Source organism: Coenobita brevimanus, chromosome 85, assembly GCF_032717465.1.
Source record: "Coenobita brevimanus isolate Jiangsu-jjx chromosome 85, ASM3271746v2, whole genome shotgun sequence".
Classification (NCBI taxonomy): domain Eukaryota; kingdom Metazoa; phylum Arthropoda; class Malacostraca; order Decapoda; family Coenobitidae; genus Coenobita; species Coenobita brevimanus.
The window spans coordinates 8,429,364-8,449,701 of NC_137038.1; the positions used below are offsets into that span (position 1 = coordinate 8,429,364).

General features: G+C 41.1%; 1 protein-coding gene across 1 annotated transcript in view; it reads left to right on the top strand.

Annotated features, from left to right (window-relative positions):
- Etf-QO (electron transfer flavoprotein-ubiquinone oxidoreductase) overlaps positions 1-10,225 on the top strand; it is a 77,284-nt gene extending 67,059 nt beyond the window's left edge. Inside the window, exon 11 of the mRNA XM_080280568.1 lies at positions 8,454-10,225. Coding sequence (XP_080136694.1) covers positions 8,454-8,617 — 164 coding nt within the window. The 3' untranslated portion in view covers positions 8,618-10,225. The remainder of the gene's footprint in view (positions 1-8,453) is intronic.
- The last annotated feature ends 10,113 nt before the right edge of the window (positions 10,226-20,338 follow it).

The window sequence follows — 20,338 nt, forward strand, 5'->3', positions numbered from 1 at the left end:
TCCCAGTCCTTCATTTATGCAACAGGTCAACTCTGGAACTGTCTCCCTCTGTCTGTATTTCCTGCTTCCCATGATCTCCAGTCTTTCAAACGCAGTGTGTCCAGGCATCTCGAAATGAATGGATCTTGAATTTGGCTCTCTCTTGTACTTTGTTTTTCTTTTGGAAGGAATGGTTTTGCAGGCTCATGGCCTTTGGTTCCTTCTTCCTCACAAAAAAAAAAAAAAAAAAAAAAAAAAAAAAAAAAAAAAAAACAACCTGGGAGCCTGCTGCCCCAGTAACCCCAGTCCTTTGTAACTCTTCCCACTGACCACTGAAATGATCCTAATAACACGCTGCTATGCAACACAGCCTTTGGTTAGGTTTTACTTTAAACTAGCTTCTTCTATGGGTTTTACAGGCTATCTAGGCTGCATGTGCCACCTCCAATATCAAAATGGATTATACATATAATATTCGAGTATAAATTCATACTGTATTAAAAACTTAAAATAATGTTACTGTGAAATTTATACGATAGGCTAAAGGAAAGTTACATTTTTTAAAGTCATCGCATCAACTGTCAGTGATTAAAAACTTTCAAAATCATTATCATTCACATCTGACATCATCAGTTCATCAGTTTCATCCTAGGTTAAAGTTTGCAGTTCTTTGTCGTAAGGATCAGACTCTGAATTCAAAGGTGTAGTTTCAGCATTGGCTTCCTCCTCATCCGCCCACAAAATGTCATCTTCTATGCCATCCACTGAATTGGATATTCCACATTTCTTGAAAGAGTTGATGACTGTTTCCACAGAAATATCATTCCAATCCTTGATGATAAAATCACAGCACATCCAGTCCTGGAGCACGTATATTCCCACCACTTGTATACAACTTTTTACCGCTGATCATCCACTCGTTCCATTGCTCAAGGATGCAGTCTTTGAATGGTTTATTCAGACGGACATCAAGTGGTTGTACGACTGAAGTTAATCCACCAGGAATAACAGCAATGTCACTGTTGTTTATCACTTGGTAATGAGCCCTGCTTTAGAGCTGGCAGCCCTGCACATGGTGGTAGTTTGTAAACAACCCAGCCAGTTGTTGCTGAGACACGCAAATGTGTTCATAACGTGGTACTCAGCAGGTTACTCATCGTTCTTGTGTCCTCGTGGTCGTATCCATGGAGATATTTTTTATAAAAGTTTGCCTTCATATAGAAAACAAGTTGTGTTTAATGATGATGTTAGTAATTTCAACAGTTTTTGACAGTATGTGTACGATATTCAGGGAAACAAGGGTCAAGGTGAGTACAGTAACCCCTCCAATATCCGGATCAATAGAGCCATAGGCAGGTCCGGATAGTGGTCCTGTCCGGATATTGGGCCCCAGCTTATGGACTAGTACTTACGGACCCTAACTCTGAAAAACACCTATACAACTCCCTCTGGACATGCATAGCACCTATTTAAGACCCAAATCACACCAATAAGGGACATAAAAGACTGAAATAAATGCAAAAGAACCATAAAATGAGGTTTTAGAGGTGAGTTTATACAATATTAAACATTCTGGGTACTTACAAGTCCCTTGGTCTTGGACTGGTTTGAACCGCCAGTTTGCAGTCCACAGTTAATCCTCTGCACTCTAAATTCTAATTTCTTAACACTGCACAACACTGTAAATTCCTGTGTGTTCTAGTGGCAAGGTATTGCAGTTTATTCACAAAAAACAAGCACCTGTGGCTTGCACTGTTATGAGTATCTGCTCTCCATCGGAGTTAAGCTGTGACTGTTGATGTTGGTGGGGTAACAGAGTTGCCAGATCGCAACAGCCACATTACCAATCTCCTCAACTTTCATTGTCAAATATAACTTTTCATTACCAATTTCGTAAAGCTAGCATATATTCTTCAGTAATTATATATACAAGTGGAAATACATGTAATCACTCTCCTTATAACTAACACCATGTTGATTATTTTCACACTATGTAGGGTAGCAGATTAATCAGAGAGAGCAAACAATCCACCATCTCCATCCTGTGTATCCTCATACATGTGAAAAAGCCATTTGGTAATGCATTATTCTAATGCATTACCAAACGAATTTTTCATTACCAAATTGGCCCACACTTGGTAATGAAAAATACCAAATGGCAACCTGACAGGGGAGGGGGGAGGGGAAGGAAGGAAGGGGTGAAGGGACCATGGTGTAACAGCTGTTTGGCGCCAGGCGGGAATTTCAAATTATGGGAGGGAAAAAAGTCAGATTTTTTTTGAATTTTTTGCAGTTTTTGGCCCATTTTGGGAATATTGGATCCCAGGAGGATTATGTCCGGTTAGTGGGGATGTTCGGATATTGGGCGTTCGGATATTAGAGGGATTACTGTATTTATCAGTGTTCCTCATCACGCCGATGGATCCCATAACCACAGGATGTAGAGATTAGGATTTTATACCCAGTGTTTAGGTCGACCCTCAGTTTAGGGCATTAAAGTTCAAGAGTCGCCCTATACACCAGCAGATATGGTACCCAGTTTCTCTAATAGCGTTTGGATTCACTTGAATAACGGTTATTTCGCGAATGCCAAGTTGTTATACTGCAGATACGTCCATAACAAGATGAGGAACGAAACAGACAAACAAGAAGAGATGAAGGAAATTGTCAAATATGTGAGCAGTAGCAAGGAGGAGACAGATGATCCTCCCCTCGCCACCTCCTTTGACTCGCCCATCGCTGTCCCCTCCACCTCCACTGCCCCACCTGACTCACCAGCTGCCTCACCCTCCACCTCCACAGTCCACCTGACTCACCTGCTCCATCTGACATACCTGCAACCCCCACCAGAATAACTGTTGCTGCATTGTGGAAGAAATATTACATTTGAAAGGCCATAAATTTCTTCATCAAATCCTGGAATACAGTATTGGCAACTGTTAGATATGCCTAGTTGGCATTCCTGTCACAACTCAAGTCTGTTGAGACAGAGAGAGAGTGGCCATCAGAATTAATGACTAATGATTGGACTTGTAAATCAAATTTCAAGAAAATACCAGAAACAGTATCACAACCGAGTGAATGCCTGCCATCAGTCACTCATCTCTTGCTTCGTTTCACAATGTTGGCCAGCCAAGGAAGAACAAGAGAGAGAGGTTGAGTAGATGATGACATTGGGGATTTTCGTGATGATTTTGACTTCGTGGGGTTTAATGAATTGTTGACGGAAGTGAGTGACCCTGGCGTGAGAGGCATGAGTGGAGATGAGGCCAGCGAGGGGCCAGGGGGTACGTCACAGTAGCCTCCCTGCGCAAGCCTCGAAACAGTCATCACACCAAACTCCTCATTAACTCCTTTAAGGTGGATTTTATATTACTCATGTCAATTTGATAATTCCATCCATCCATCCATCCATCATCCAATCTTACATTGCCCCATGAGGTGCATAGGAGCCTGGGGGTAGGCAGTTGGTCCCAACATTTAAGATGAGAGTGAAATTTAATAACTTTTCTTCTTAATTCAGCTGAAAAAGGTAGTGATAGGCAGGCTTCAGATGGGAAAAATGAGTAGATGTCCTGGGGTGGCAGCACCAATAAACCCTTTATACATGTCTTTTAATGTCAAGTAAATAACATTTTCGCTAATAACGGCATTTTTCTGGCACCAATTAGACATTATTGGCGAGATCCTACTGTATAGTAAAAAGCCACATTTTATTTACCTTATGGGAGGATAAGAGGAGATACACTATGCCGGAGAGGAGTAAGTGGGGAGAACACTGGTTAAAATCCTTCAAAGTCAGTAGCACTTATAACAGTTCTCACATCATCATCAATGCCATGGCTGGGTAGTTCAAAAGTAAGAATGCTGAAGCATGATAGGCTGGGGAAAAAACCTTGTTAGCTTCATCAATGGCCGTGTAGGAACGGATATTGCTTCCAGAAAATTGTACCGTGTTAGACCATTTTTGTGTTAGGGAAAACTGTTAGGCAAGAATAGACTGTACAGTATATCTGTCTGTCAGTCTGTCTGTCTATCTGTCTGTCTGTCTATCTATCTATCTATCCATATTGATACCACGTGGGGAAAGGTGGTTGTCTGATAAGAAAAATGGTAAAATTGTGCTCAGTTTCATATTGTATGTTTCTTGTTTAATCCGTTATTTATCTCCCTAATGGTTTTTGTTGAGAATGAAAAACTGGCACTGGCAATGCTGTAAGTCTGGCAAATTTGAAATTTAGACTAAAGGTCATATTCTAGGTGGACTGGGAGGTTTCTTTGCACATCTTTGCACTTTTCATCTTGTTACTGGCTTGTATGCTAAACGAGCCTTTCTAGTATCAACTTAGTTATGGTGGTAGATGGGGGCGCTCACCATCCACTCACTCGATGTAGTGCTGCTCTCGGGTGTCTGCCCTTTCCTCTCTTCCATCCTTCATTCCTTCCATCCTCTTCTGTCTTTCTGTCTTTCATTCTTTTCTTGTCCTTCTGCCTACGGGTGACTTTACACTCCCTCTTCTGTCTTTCCTTCATTCTTTCCTTTTCCTTCTGCCTGTGGGTGACTCTACACTGAGTGACAAGCCAAATGATTTCCTGTACACCAGGAAACCATTTACTACGCTGGGTGGTAACCATATAACCAAATTTTGGTACCTGGTGGTTTAGTGGATAATTATTGCGCCCCAGTCGGATTGATGCAGTGAAGGTTTGTATCCAAGGGGTGGTTGGGGTTGATTGCTCATGTAGGTCCACTCAGGGATGAGTGAGGCTGGTCACTCTCATCTTAAATGTTGAGACCAACTGCCTAGCCCCGGGCTCCTACGCTCCTCATGGGGCAATGTAGCATTGGATTGGATGAAAAATCTGGAAAATAAATTGATCTTGAATTAGGCTTTATATTTTTCTATATCTATTGGGGGAAAAAACATCATTGCTGGCTTTTATCCTTAGATTCTTATTTCTTACCCTTCCTTCAGAAAGTGCATACAGTAAATCATTAATATAATGTAGTGAGGAACCCTCCAATGTAAAGCAGAATATGACTTGCTGTGGCGATGTTATGTTTTATTATTTAATCATGAGTACAAACGTTGCCCCCTCTTGGCCTATACCCATTTTCATTCCTTTCCCCGAGAGCTTGGTATGAAGCCACTGAATATCAAAAAGAGATGAATCTGATCTTCAGCTCTCTCTCTCTCTCTATCTCTTTCTCTCTTTCTTTCTTTCTTTCTTTTTGATGGAATCATAAAATTATCATACAAAATGTACAATAATGAAAAATACTATTGTAGATCGTAACGAAGGTGAATTTATTGTATATATACAGTATTTATCGTACACATGGCAGGAGGCGTCGGCGACTCACCCAGATGCTGTGTGCTGGGCTAGACCACGTAGATGTTCGTGGGCAGATTTGCGTTTGCAGGAGTGCTTCTGCAAGTGCAAAGCTGGGAATTTGTGAAGAATGTGTTGCAAATGCAAATATGCAAACGAAATCACACTTCCGCAGTTGCAGAATTTGTGGCTTGCAGAAGTGATTGAGGAAGTGCCCAGCTCTGCTGAGTATATTAGCCACACCCATGCTTCAGCATATTCTCTTTTGTATTAAGGGAGAGATGTTGGTAAAGTAACATTATTTTATTATTAATATTGCCCATCCCCGCCCTGGAGGGGCTTGGGGATGGGTATTGTTTTCACTCGGTTTGTCTGTCTGTCTGTCTTTTATCAACTTTACAGGAAAACTACTGGTGCGAGATTGATTAAAATTACAGGGATGATGGGCTATGACCTTTCGATCACCTGTTAAATTTTGGGCCATATTGGGCCAAGGCCCAGGCTGTAGGCCCAAAAAATGTAAAAGAAAAAAATAAGAGTTCATCATCATCATCATCAATAAAAAAATTAAAGGTAAAAAATATATATATTTTTTGCCATAACTCCTTTCAAATTCAGCTTACTGACATGAAACCAAAACCTAAACATGCATCCTTCAAATCTGCATCCTATAACATTCCTCATTACATCAAGGGGGTCACCCCCCAGTTAGCAGTAGGGGGGTCAGTGTCAGGTGGGTTGGGCCTAAAATTTCAAATGGGCATAAAATCGTCAATTTTCATCCGATTTACCCCAAATTTGATATGTGACATTTTTGACTAGATATCCTGTTGTGTTTATATGTCAGCACTAAAATGACTGCCGGGGACGGGTTTGCTGTGCCTTGGCACTGCTTTTTTATTTTATTTTTTTTCTTTCCCACAGGAGGATCTAGAAATCCTCAAGTTGAAGTTTATGGGTTAATCTTCAAGAGGGTGGCCACAAATAAATCACTTCCATGTCATCCTGTTTTTTTCCTTCTTTATGATCACTTGCTTAAATGCCGCCTTTGGCAGCCTCAACTCGATGTCAGAAGGCCAGAAGCAAGTCATAACTCAGGAACTGGTGGCCCAACTGGACTGGAAATTGTTTTATTCTTCAAGTTAGAGCATTTTAACAGTACTCTGCTCTAACAAAAATTGCTCTATGTTGCTCCATTTTTTGTTGTGTTACGGTAGCAAACAAACCAACAAACACACAGAAATCAGATCATTATAATATAGATTGTTGTCATCACTGTCTGATGTCTTTCTCCCTCGTGAGAACCCTGAAACAGGAGGTGGCCATGACAACCACCTCCAGGCCACTTTGTCTTTGTATACATCTCATACTTTTGTAAACAGTTTTCATCCTCTTCTCTCACCAGTGTACTGCTCCACTCTCTTCATCCATACTACATCAGATCTGCCTCTCTTTATCCGTCATTCAGTCTTTTATTCCCACATCAGGAGCATAGGGGCCCAGGGCTACGATATTAAGTCCTAACATTCGAGGTGGAAGTGACCAGTTACTCGTCGAGGATTGCCACAGTGTAGTATGTGAACACTAAACCGCAGCCACCACTTGGATGTAATCCTTTATTTAGTCAGCCACTTCTTGTTGGTTTGCCATCTCTCACTAGACCATGGTTACAACCCAAGTGTTTAAATTGTTTCCTAGGCTGCAATAAACAGTTTGGCTTGTCACTTAGTGTCGTCACCTGAACTTGGAACTAAATCAGGCAAGTTGGTGGGGGACACCCTTTACATGTAACAGTTATTTATTTATTTACATATTTTCTAAGAGATATTGTTGCAGTCAAAGGGTGAATTAAGGACTGGCTAGTACACTTAGAACTTAAAAAAGGGTAATAATGAGTGAGATGTGTAATTACTGAATGGATAAAAAGGAATACAGTGGGCTCGCACAGTACGCAAGTGGATGGGCAGGCCTGGTCCTCGCAAACTGTGAATACATAATCTTATGGGAAAAATTACATATGGGCGGTACCCCCCTCATACCGTGACATTGTATGACCCTTTAGAGACATAATAAAATTTTTCAGACATACACTAAAGATAAAGGTATAGTAACAAAAATATGGTCAGTCACCTTAGCAACAGTAGACAACAGGCCTGATGGACTTTAATAACAGGGGTTCTGAGGCACGGTAACAAACTTAGAGTACCCCCTCCGCTGCCCTGGCCGCACCACACTTGTTTAACGGTTGCCTGTGGAATGTTACATTTCTTCTAGAATGCAGCAACAGTCATTATGATGGAGGTTGCAAGTATGCCAGGTGAAGCAGGTGAGTCAGGTGGGGCAGTGGAGGTGGAGGGGACAGCAGCGGGCGAGTCAGGGGAGGATCCTCCATCTCCTCGCTACTGTTCACATTTTCGGCAATTTCCTTCATCTCTTCTTGTTTGTCTGTTTCATTCCTCATCTTGTTATGGACGTATTGGCAGTATAACACCTTGGCGTTCACGAAATAACCGTCATTCAAGTGAATCCAAACATTATTATAGAAACTGGGTATCTATTCTGACCTCCTGTTATTGCTGAAAATGTTATTGTTGAAGTCATTATTGGCGAGCTCTTACTGTAGACTCCTCTTGAGCACCTTCCCCACGAGCCTCTAACATCACAATGGGCGCATCATGCAGGGGGGACAGGGCGGGGGGGTCGTGTAGTCTGGGAAAACAGCAGTTTTGGGCCACTCCTTGCCTCTGCTTCGCGTATTGTGGGCTAAACTTGCGCATTCTGGATATGATTTTTGGCCACTTGCATACTATGCGATTCGCGCACACTGTGATCACACGTACTGTGTGAGCGAATGGTACATTGAGATGGTAGATGTGTATTCAGTGAATGCAGATAGATAGTGTTGAGGGCAGTGTTGTGAGAGCCAGAACATATGGTATGTGGCATGGAAGACAACAGTGATGCAGTACATTACTGAGAGACAGGAAAAGGGAAGGGAAGTGTATGAGAGAGTGAGAAGGGTATATAATGGCAAAGTAGCCTTGAGGCAGTCATTTCAGGCCATTCTCAATTGAGGAGCTCCCAAGAGGTAGTAAGGTTTAGTATTGATGATGAACTGAAGCACTTGGTTTATCCCACAGGAGTCTACGAATATGTACCTCAGGAGACAGGTGATGGAGTGCGATTGCAGATCAATGCACAAAACTGCATCCACTGCAAGACATGTGACATCAAGTGTCCATCTCAGAACATCAACTGGGTGGTGCCTGAGGCTGGTGGGGGACCAGCATATGATGGCATGTAGGCATAGTAATATTCTACTAGCACCTCGCTGTGAGTGAGTGTAAAAGATTTGAAAGGTGGCACATTGTAAAGGTACAGTTAATCCTCGTTTAACCCATTCAGATCTTTCTTTATTGTTGATGTAACTGTAGGGTGCAGGGTAATCACATCTAACAATGACAGATAATTTGTAAATGTGATGATTGTAAATTTATCTGACCATTCTTTGTTGTTGCCCAGTAATGTAGGATGCAGGCTGATCACATTTAACTGTTACAGTTGTTCAATTAAATGACTCAGAAATTAGGGACATACACCTTCATCTCATTGAAAGATGCTCAGTTTGCCGACATACAGGTATACTTCACCATAGATTCTGTGTTGATCAAGTACTGAAAGTTTTTGTGCGTGTCAAAAAATATGTTTCATGTAAGAAGACTACCGTACACTAACATACTGTGTCAACACATAATGGAATAATAATATAAGGAGAGATACAACACTTTTGGTGTGATTATTGGGGAGCTACAAAACTTTTTGCCTGACAGACCTTTGTCATCCTTCCCTGCTACCCCTTCTCTTTCATATTGCACTGTTAAATGTAAACACTTATGCTCAGTCCATATTCTTATCTGAAAAGGGTCAAGTCAGACCTTTTCATATTTGAGTGTAATTCTTCCACTTCAACATAATAAAGTTTGTTTTAAGCCAATGAGAACATAATATAAATGATTGGTTACTGTGGAATGATTAGAGTTTTGGGTGTTGGAATCTCTTGTGCGATGATACTGCAAATGATACACTGCTTTTGTATACAGTATTTGTATACTGTAGTGCCTGTTAGTGAGAGACAGAGTAATTGCATTCAGGGATATATTTGCTCAGATATACAGTACAGTAAAACCTTCATAAGTGAGAACACATAGGAATTTTACCTTTTTAACTTATCAAAATTCTAATCAGTTTTGGCCTTTGTAACTTAGCAAAACTTTGATTTTCAAGGAACTTTTGCCTTCGTTAATTCTTGTCACTGAAACGGGATTCAAATCTTGGTGCATATAATGTGTGTTGTATCATTTTGTATCTTTTATAAGGGTTCCAACATGCATGCGTTGGCCTTGGTCACCTAATGACGACTCTCCATGCTGCTCAGTGTCTGGCAGCCTCCCTAATCAGTCCTTTATCTCTGATGTCATACTCTGATCTCCTCCCAGGTCTTTTTTCTGTCTACTTCTCACAACCCTACCTCGAACGTTAACACTTCTTACTCTCCGCACCCAGTTGTCAACTTCTGTCCTCTCCACATGCCCAAACCATCTCAGTCTGCCCCTCTTCATCATATTACCAATACACTCTAGTCCCATCCTTCCTCTCAACTCTTCAGTTGTAAACCTATCCCCCCCAGGCCTTGTTATCAAGGTTGCATTACACATCCATCTTATCATTTTCATTTCAGTAAGTTTGAGCCTGCAAATATCCTCTTCCTGTACTATCCAGGTCTTACTACCATACAGCATTACACCCCTAATGTGTATGTACTGCATACAAAGATCCCGTAGCACAAAGAGAGAGCCGTTTCAGTGTAGATTGAGATGGTTTGGGCATGTGGAGAGGATGGGGGATGATAAGTTGGTGCAGAAAGTGAGAAGTGTTAATGTTGAGGGTAGGATTGTGAGAGGTAGACTGAAAAAGAAAAGGGACGAGGTCATTGAATGTGACCTCAGGGATAAGGGACTGAATAGGGAAACTGTCAGAGATTAAGCAGCATGGAGAGCTGCCACTAGGTGACCAAGGCTGACACAGTCGAGCATGTTGAAGCCTTCAAAACTGAAACGAAGTGAATGAAACACTTACAGCACTGCATGTAAAGATTGATACTTCTTTTAACATTGTATCATGTGACAGAGGTATGGGTGGTGACTCGACTCTGCAATTATTTATACAGTGCTCGTCAGAAGTATGGAGCGCCCTGCGTCCCTCCTGAGAAACAAACCTTTCAACATTGAAAAAACATATAAATAATGCATTTTATTTACCTTTAGTGCTTCGTAGGGTAGCCTTTACGTTTCTTCACGGACCTGAGACGTCTTGGAAGTGAAAGGGCGAGGCTCCTGAGGTGCTGGAGCGGTATTTTGTCCCAGGAGTCACGAATGGCGGCTTCCAGCTTAGGCAGAGAGCTCACGTCCTTCCCTTGGAGACTCTTCTTTATGAGGTACCAGAGGTTTTCAATCGGGTTGAGGTCTGGGCTATTTCCTGGCCAGTCTGTCATGAATGATACCTCACAGTCACGAAGCCAATTGGTGACCGATTTGGCCTTGTGAGCAGGTGCACCGTCCTGCTGAAACACTCGTGCACCTGTTAGCTCGAAGGAGTCTGGTAAATGATCACACAGAAGCTCCAGGTAAACATCCTGATTCACTCTGAGGTTCTTGGGAAGTACAACAAGCTTCCCCAAACCCTTCCCTGAGAAACAACCCCATACCATGAGTGAATCAGGATGTTTAACTGTGCTTTCTACATACCGTGGGTCAAGTGGGTCACTACCTTTGCGTGCTCCTCTGTTACAGGTAACACTAAACGTTGCCTCATCAGGCCACAACACTGACAACCATTGCTCCTCACCCCAGTTTAGATATTTATTAGCAAAGGCAAGCCTACGAATTCTCTGGCTGCTAGAGAGAAGAGGCTTTTTCACAGGCCTGTGACTTGTGTAACCAAGCTCATGCACCCTACGAGACACTGTTCTCACTGACACCTCACCAAACACTTCTGGGTTGCTCTCCTTAATTTTCCTTGCACTCACACGAGGATTAAACTCCACTGCACGTTTTAAAACATTAACAGACCTTGGGGAAGTTTTCCTAGGCCTACCAGACCTCGGTTTCTTTGTGGGAACTTCACCACTGTTTTCCTCCCGAAACCGCGCACACCAACGACGCACTGTCGATCGTGCCACACCAACCAATTCACTAATTTCCTTTGTCTGGTGGCCTGCCTCCTTTAGAGCAGTGATCTGGGATATGATTTCACTCAATAGTTCATGGGTAGGTGCCATAACAAAGTTTTAAAGGCCAAAACACTGCGGGACACTCGGTAAAAAATGGCGCAATTTGAGAGGGACACTCGGCGGAGTTCCTCTCTCTCAGGCAGCCCGTGGGCGACTGAGGCGGGAACCAACCAGCGTGTCGGAAGGCCTCAGGCTACCGTGACGTCATGCTCGGAGCTCAAACTTGTGGCTCAATTCTTACCCCCAAAAATGGGTGATTCTTTTTGGGCCATAAGTATTGCGCGCCCGGCGGACAACGCTGAATACTTCTGACGAGTACTGTATATGATAAATCAGAATATTCCAAATTTTTATTCTTGAAGTTCCCATAGCATAACTAGTCTGACATATCTACAATTGCAGCTTACTGAATGGAGACTGAATGAGGTTTTCTGCATATATTTACCTATTAGGAGTTTCATTCTACAAAAGGTATAATTTGACCGTTAGCTAGAATGAGGTCCTGAGTGTGTTGAATTCCTGGGACAATGTTGACTGAGGTAGTTTTTGAAGGTCTTCTTGCTGGGGGTTTCCCCATGGTGAGTCATCTGCCAATAACAGCAAGAAAATCAGAATTGCATTTATTCCATGCTTGCAATTTAGCTTGTACTAAAGTATGTTACATAAATGTCTTTTTTAGTAGTTTATGGGTTGAGGAAAAAAAATTGTCCTGTGTGAGGATACTTGCCTTTCTGTATGGCTCATAATTTTGTCATAACAGTGTCAGTGGTATACTTCAGTTTAAAGTAGCCTAAAATTGACCTCTCCCCTTCTTGAATGCCGAGCTGTAACACAAGATAAACAGTAGATGCTAGTGCGGTCACAAGGTAAGTGTTTATGAAAGTATGTTAAGCTGTAATATTGCCTTGTTCTGCTGTTTTGGAACAACAAGAGATTAACCTTAGAATATGGTGTTAGGAAGAAGAGCTATGGAAGGGATGTAAAGCCATAGTATTATCTTATGCTGCCACTGAGTTACGGAAAGTAAGCTGCAAAGAATAAAAATTTCAGCCAAATTACATTGGGCAGAGTACTGTATAATACTATAATACTAGTTCCTGAATGCTGTTATCACCCTTGTGTGGGAAGGTGGTCAGGTAGTTAGAGAAATGAACTGCTGTCTGCAAGTGGGATTCTTGACTGGGGCAGGGAGCAGGTTAATTGTAATTTCATTAAAGTACACTGTATTGATCTTCCATAGGACCCATCAACATATCTTAACCTTTCCCCCCCCCATCTGCTAATACCATTGCAGAAGTCCTGAATGGGACAGCCCTAACATGTATTCAGTATGGACAGTAGATATTAGCACTGAAATGGTATGGGTATTTTAGTGTATATTGTTAGTAACCCCTTCACTCTGCTAACATTATTATTATTATTATTATTATTATTATTTAGTTTATTTTGCAGTTGCCAAATGATAGTATGGCATAGGAGAGACTTCTTGATCTGGGGGATTTGATGTAGCCTTCATTAACCCCTTCACTGATCAGGTACTGTGCTCGTATAAGCTGAATACCATTGTCTGGGAGCAACAAAAGTGGGGGGGGAAGAGTCACTGAATTTAAGGGGTTAACAGAGATGGTATTAGTATTGCAGTGTTGATGATGATGATGATCTAATAAGCTGATGGTAAGTTTAAAATAGTGTTGTGATAGAGATGATAGTGGAATAGTGGTGATAAGTTTTGAAAGGCTAAACCTACCTCTCTTGACCACCCTCCATTCTTGCTAAGTCACTCCTGTTTACTGGTCAATAAATATAGAAATGACCCGGCTCTAGAATGTAGTGGTGTTTAGCGAAGTCAGTCTTTAGATGATGACCGATGAACTCGTGTGCCTTGTGGGAACACTTAGAGTCAACAGAGTTCCATCCAAGTGACATTAAATGGAAGCGGTTTCGACTCGTCATAATTGTCACTTACTACTTTAATCATTTACCAATTTAAAACTACGGTTTATTATTCCATGAAATTAACAACATAAACACAGTTCATGAGCTCACTTCAGTTTTTATATAAAAACTACTACCAATTTCAGTATTAATATTATTGGAGCTCTTCCTGTTTTATTTCTGGACAGTTCCACGTTCACAGATGGTAACTCGTGAATTTTAATTCATGGCTTGGTTCCTTCATAAATAATAATAATTATATTAACCTCTTTTGTGCAAATTATATACTGTACATTTTATTTACAACACAACTGTATGTCAGATGTAGTATTTAGTTAGATGATATTCAAAAGGAACCTTTAGCCAACAAAAGAATTAGGTCTTGGGTTGCAAAACCACTTAGAACCATCATTTTGTGGCTTAATCCTCTGCCTTCAGCTTATGACAATTGTATCTAAGAGGTACAGTACTCATTCACTGCTCACATGCAGGACCTCTTAATAGGGGATAAGTTTCCACATTGGTAATGTTGGTAATGATAATAACAGAGATGCAACTGGTATGGATAGTGTTGTATTAAACAGAAGTGGTATGTGTAGTGTTGCTTATGATAAAGTAATTCACAGAGATGGTATGTTTATTTTAGTATTGTAATAAACAGAGATGGTATGGATATTGTAGTGTTGCTTATGATAATGTTAGTCACAGAGATATATCAAACTCTCAATTATCCTGCATAATTCAGCCAAGCCCAGTGCTGAATAATGTGAAGCACCGGATATTGCTTAGGACCCCCCACCGGCTCAACATTCACATCGAGTTGGATACTGTGCTAGTGTCCATCTCAGCCCTCTATCTCAAAAACTTTCCCATGAGTAAAAGATGAAAATTAAGCATAAAATACAATAAAGTATGATACAGTACAGTAATACAGCACTGGTTGGCTACCAATTATGAGCTGGTTGATACACCATGACGCTGGATATTGTATAGAACCTCTGGTTTTGTCCCATTTTGGCGCCAGATATTGCTTTAATAAAGCCGAGCCAGCAGCACTGGATATTGTGTTGGCCCAGATATTATGACGGCAGATCATTGAGAGTTTATTGTAATATTGTAATAAAAAAAAGATGGCATGGGTATTGTATTGTTGCGTATGATAACGTAATTCACAGAGATGTGTTTATTGTAGTATTGTAATAAACAGATGGTATGGGTATTGTAGTGTTGGTGATAATGATAATATTCACAGGGATGGTATGTTTATCATAATGATATGACAAATAGAGATAGTTTGTGTATCTTTTGTGATGATGATGATATATTACACAAAAATGATATTACTGGAAGCACAGTGGCTTGATGGCTAGATACTCTCTTGTGATGCATTTGTCCCTGATGGAAGGGGAACACCATCGGCAGAGACAGGACCCAGGATTTGTGTGACATTTCGCCCTGAGGAAGCTGTCACTGGTGAAGCCTTCAAATAAATCGTGGGTCCTGTCTCTGCCTATGATGTTTCTCCTCCAAACTGTTACAGCCAGTGTTGTTTTTTCTATGATTTGCCCCTAGTATATGCTTTGAGCCCATGCCATGTGCAACATATGAGTGGATGCAGATGGTACGTCTTTTCATATGCTGATTATGCTTCTGTCATGTCACTTCTAACTGGCATAAAGAGACTTTAACATACACAAACATCAGTAACAACACTTTGACTTTCACATTCATCACTCTTCCTACAGACACCACATACCCGTTTTTACTTCACCAGGATGGAGAAGGTTAAATTCCATCTATCAGTCTTGTCCTGCAGTGGAGCATATACGAACTGAGAGATATACAGATACAGGTATGTGTATTGTAGTATACAACTGTAAGCCCTTCATATATATTGCCTTAAAAAAATATTTTTTTTTTAAGTTACATTCACAATAAATTGCAGACACTGCCTGTTAAAGTTGTAGTGCTGCCTGTAAAGATGCTTTGTCAGTTTCCCCTAAGTTGTAGTACCAAGTGAATAAGATGTATCACACATCCATTGGCGTTTATATAATGAGGGCTTACTTGTGTGCTTTTTGAAGAATTGAAAATGGTGGTTGGAAAGAACATATCCATAAGTGGAATGGTCAGGGAAGAATAAAATCATCTGGAAATAGCAAGAATAAAGCACAGTATAAAAGAAGTTAACTTGCTAAGGAATGGCATTTATTGAATCTTGCCTAGCCTGCATAGCTTTGTATCCTTGAATCAAATTATTGGTTTGTTCTTGCTATTTCTAGATAATTTTAATTAACTTAGTCTTGCATTGCAAGGCATTCAAGGTGGTGGTATTCCTCCACATGCAGAATTTAATGGCCATACTATTAAGATGTCTGGTATAGATAGATACCGGTAGTTTGTTTATTCATGCAGCCTGGGGGAGGGATCTTGTTTTATTCTTATCTTCCGACAGTTTTATTCGGCTTAGAATAGACCTTTGAACTGGAGGGGCTAGCTATTGCTGTAATAAACCCCTTCAGTTAGAGAAGCCTTCCATTATCAGAGGAAAATCATCAGGTGTCAGCAGGAATAAAATAACATACACCATCGGATTGAAAGTGTTAATAATGAACAGTATTGTGCTGTGTGGAAAGTGTTCCTGTGTTAATTTATATTGATAGTATTATTTTGAAAAATATGTTCATGTTAAGCGAGGAATTATTGTACAGTACAGTACTTTATTGCGCGTGTTATTGCGGCAGAGTTGAAACTGGCTTGTGATGATAAGATGAAGCTACCACTAGTGTCAAAGTACAATATGTAGCTAGAGAAGCTACAGTTCGTCCTCATTATATGTTGCTCTCTCTCTCTCTCTCTCTCTCTCTCTCTCTCTCTCTCTCTCTCTCTCTCTCTCTCTCTCTCTGTTTTCACTTAGTATTAAAAGAAAAAGAAAAAAGAAATGCCTTATTAAATAAAAAAGCAAAAAGAAATGCCTTTTCCAGGTCCATTGTTATTTGATATTGCTGATTTGTTCATTTCCTCCATTTTGCACTGCTAATTTTATGGAGGAAAAAATGTGATTTTGAAGAACACTCCTGACCTTTTAATGTCCTTTTTAGCAATTAAGTCTGAAGTTAAATTATGAAATTGTTACCTGTTAAAGTTCCATTATTACTTTAAAAAGCTGTATTTATCTCTTTTCCCCCAATTTACAGCACCAGTTAAAGAAAAAGTGTCATGTTTTGAACAAATCCCTGACATATAATGAGGACCACTTTTAACTGAATTACGGCAACAAAACAATGCAATAGAATTAAGAGTACTTGTAAATAGAAGTTTGTAAATAGGTATGTAGGCAACACATTTGAGAAATAATGTAGTATTTTCATTACCCTTGCTGTAGAAGTGTAATATGTTCATACTAATACCCATTGTGTTAACTAATGTAGTTAGATAGATGGGAGAGCTTCGGGACCCTAATACAGGGCTTCATTTAAAACTTGTCGGAGTGACACACCTTGTTTCCATATTATTAATGATAAATGGACAGAACTGTTCCTGGAAAATGCCCCCACATCAAAAAACAGTGTATGTTACAGTAAAACCCAGATAAGTTGGACAATATAGGGCTATGCCTTTGGCATGAAAATTTTGACTTACCAAGATACTTTTCCCTCAGTTGCTTCCCTCCACAATCAGACAACATGCCCCCATGTATCACATATGAATGATGGATGGACCACTTATCAGCACTGCATGTGAGGATTTATGCTGACATCATAGTAGGTGACACAAGAATGGTTAGTGACTTGGTTTGGCTATAATTTTATAGAAGTCAGAACGATAGTGAGAAAATGGCAGAGTATAAGAGCACTGTGGAAGAAAGATTGGGAAGGTATGAGTTAGAGCAGATGGAAGGGGTGGAAAACTTATGTAAGATATACATGGAAGAGGTAGGCACAGTATGTGAGGTGGTTTTTGGAGTTAGGAAGAGATGCAGGGGTGTGCAAGGGACAGCATGGTGGAATGATGAGGTGAAATGAGCTGCGGAACAAAAGAAGAAGGTATATGTGAATGGCTAGTGAGTAGAGGTAGGGGAGAAGATGAGAGAGAGAAGAGATAGGTATATGTGAGCAGGAGAAGGGAGGTGAAGAGATTGGTGAAGGAGAGTAAGAAGAATTTCGGAGGAATCTGAGTATGACGTGGAGGGAGAATAAGAAATTGTTTTGGAGAGAGGTAAAGAAAGTAAGGCAGTGTGAAAGGGGAATTAGTAGGGGAGTAAAAGATAGGAATAATAGATTGTTGATGGAGAAGAGAGAGAAATTGAGGAGATGGAAGGAGCAGTTTGAGGATTTGTTGAATGTAGAGAGAGAGCAGTATAAGTGGTTGGGGAATGGCTGGGAGAAGAAGAGATGAGAGGAGGGAGGAAGAGATCAGTAGGACAGAAGTAGTGGAAGCAATGAAGATTAAGATGGGAAAGGCCTCAGGAATGATGAAGTGTGTGGTGAAATGCTGAGGTATGGGGGTGAGATTGTACAGTAGTGGATTGGATATGGAAGTTATGTACATTGGCCTGGGAAGAGGGGAGGTTCTGGAGGACTGGAAATCAGGTATAATTGTTTCTTTATACAAAGGAAAAGGGGAGAGAGAAGTATGTGGTAACCATAGGGGTATTTGCCTTCTTAGTGTGACTGGTAAAATATATGGTAGAATACTTGTTGATAGGGTTAGGCATATAACAGAGGAGCCAGTAGAACAACAAGGGGGATTTAGGAAGGGAAAAGGGCGTGTAGATCAGATATTTGTTCTAAGATGCTTAGTGGAGAAGTATCTAGTGAAGGAACAGAAAATGTATGCTGTCTTCATGGACTTGGAGAAAGCTTATAACAGAACAGATAGGCAAGGTATGTGGAAGGTATTAAGAATATATGGAGTGGAGGGGAAATTGTTGAGTGCTGTGAAGAGTATGTACGAAGGAGCCAGGGCTACAGTGCGAGTGCATGCTGAGCTGAGTGAGCTCTTTGATCTCAATGTGGGACTGAAACAGGGTTGTGTGATGTCTCCATAGCTGTTTAATATATACATGGATAGGGTTGTACAGGAGGTGCAAGGTAGGGCAGTGGATGTAGGGGTGGCTCTAATGAATGAGGGTGAGATTTGGAAGATTCCAGTGTTGCTGTTTGCTGATGATACAGTATTGTTGAGTGAAGATGAATGGGAGTTGCAAGGTTTGATGAATGAATTTGGGACAGTGTGTAGGAAGAGGAATCTGAAAGTTAATGTAAAAAAGAGTGTTGTAGTGTTTGAGAGGAATGAAGTCTCAGAATGCACAGTGAGGTTGGATGATGAGGATATGGAGAATGTGAGTGCATTCAAGTACAGTACTTGGGTAGTCTGATGAGTAAGGATGGAACTTTTGGGGATGAAATGCTTGAAAGGGTACAGCAGGGAAGGAAGGTTGTTGGTTCACTTAAAGCAGTGATGAGAAATAGGGAGGTGAGTATGGAAGTTAAGAAGTCATTGCATGATAGTATTGTGATCCCTACCCTCACATATGGAAGCGAGGCATGGACCTTGCAAGAGGGGAACAAGTCAAGAGTGAGAGCAGTGGAAATGAGTTACCTGAAAGGAGCATGTGGAGTGACATGGAGGGACAGGTTGACTAATGAAGAAGTGAAGGAATGTTGTGGGGTGGATGTGGTTGAGAAGATTAGGAGAAATACACTGAGGTGGTTTGGACATGTGGAGAGAATGGAGAATGAAAGACTGACTAAGAGGGTGTATGTAGGTGAGGTGGAGGGAAGGGAAGACCAAGGATGAGGTGGAGGGATGGAGTTAAGAGGTATATGAGGGAAGTGGGAGTGAGCTAGGGGGAGGGTTGTCAAATGGTATGTGACAATGACATGGAGGCGTTTTGTCTTCGGTCACCCTTTGTGGGATTAGGGCGTCGGGCTACAGATAGATAGGTAGATAGAAAATTTGTATTATTTAAAAATTTAAATTATGCTGATCATGCAGTGCTACTTGCAAGTACTGGTCAAGAGCTTGGTAGACTAGTGCAGAGTTTTGTAGATGTCTGTGGGCATCATGTTGTAAGAGTAAATGTAGATAAGAGTAAAGTGATGGTTATTGAGAGAGGTGACCCAGTGTGATGTTACAGTGAATGGAAAGAGACTGGAACTGGTGAGAGAGTTCAAATACCAGGGGACAGTGATAGAAAAGAGAGAAAAGTGTGCAATAGAAGTGGAAAGTAGAGTGACACAAGGAAAGACAGTAGCTAGTGTTATGAAGGCCTTGATAAAAAACAGGCTTGAGTGTTGCAACTGCACGAGACTTTCATGAAGGAGTGTCAGTACCAACTTTAACATACGGATGTGAGAAAGGGAAATGCTCCCCCGAGCAAGACCTTATTAGATCACATAGCCTTGTGAGGTGACAGGAGGGCGCTACCCGTCCCAGCATGGCAGCTACCAGGCGTGGCTCAAATTCAGGACCCCCTGGTCCCAAGTCCGACACTCTACCACTGAGCCACCCTGCCCCCTAATACGAATGTGAGACTATGGTGTGGCATGAAAGTGAAAAGTCAAGAGTAACAGTAATGGAGATGGGACTGCTGAGGAATGTATGTGGAGTACAGAGAGTTGATAGGATACAGAATAATGTGATTTGTGAAAGATGCAGAGTAAGGAAGTCTGTGGACACCAGTATCGAAGAGAATGTACTGAGATGGTTTGGTCGTGTGGAGAGAATGGATGACAATAGAGTGGTGTAAAAGGTATATCCGAGCAAATTTGAAGGAGGGAGGGGACGAGGTAAGCC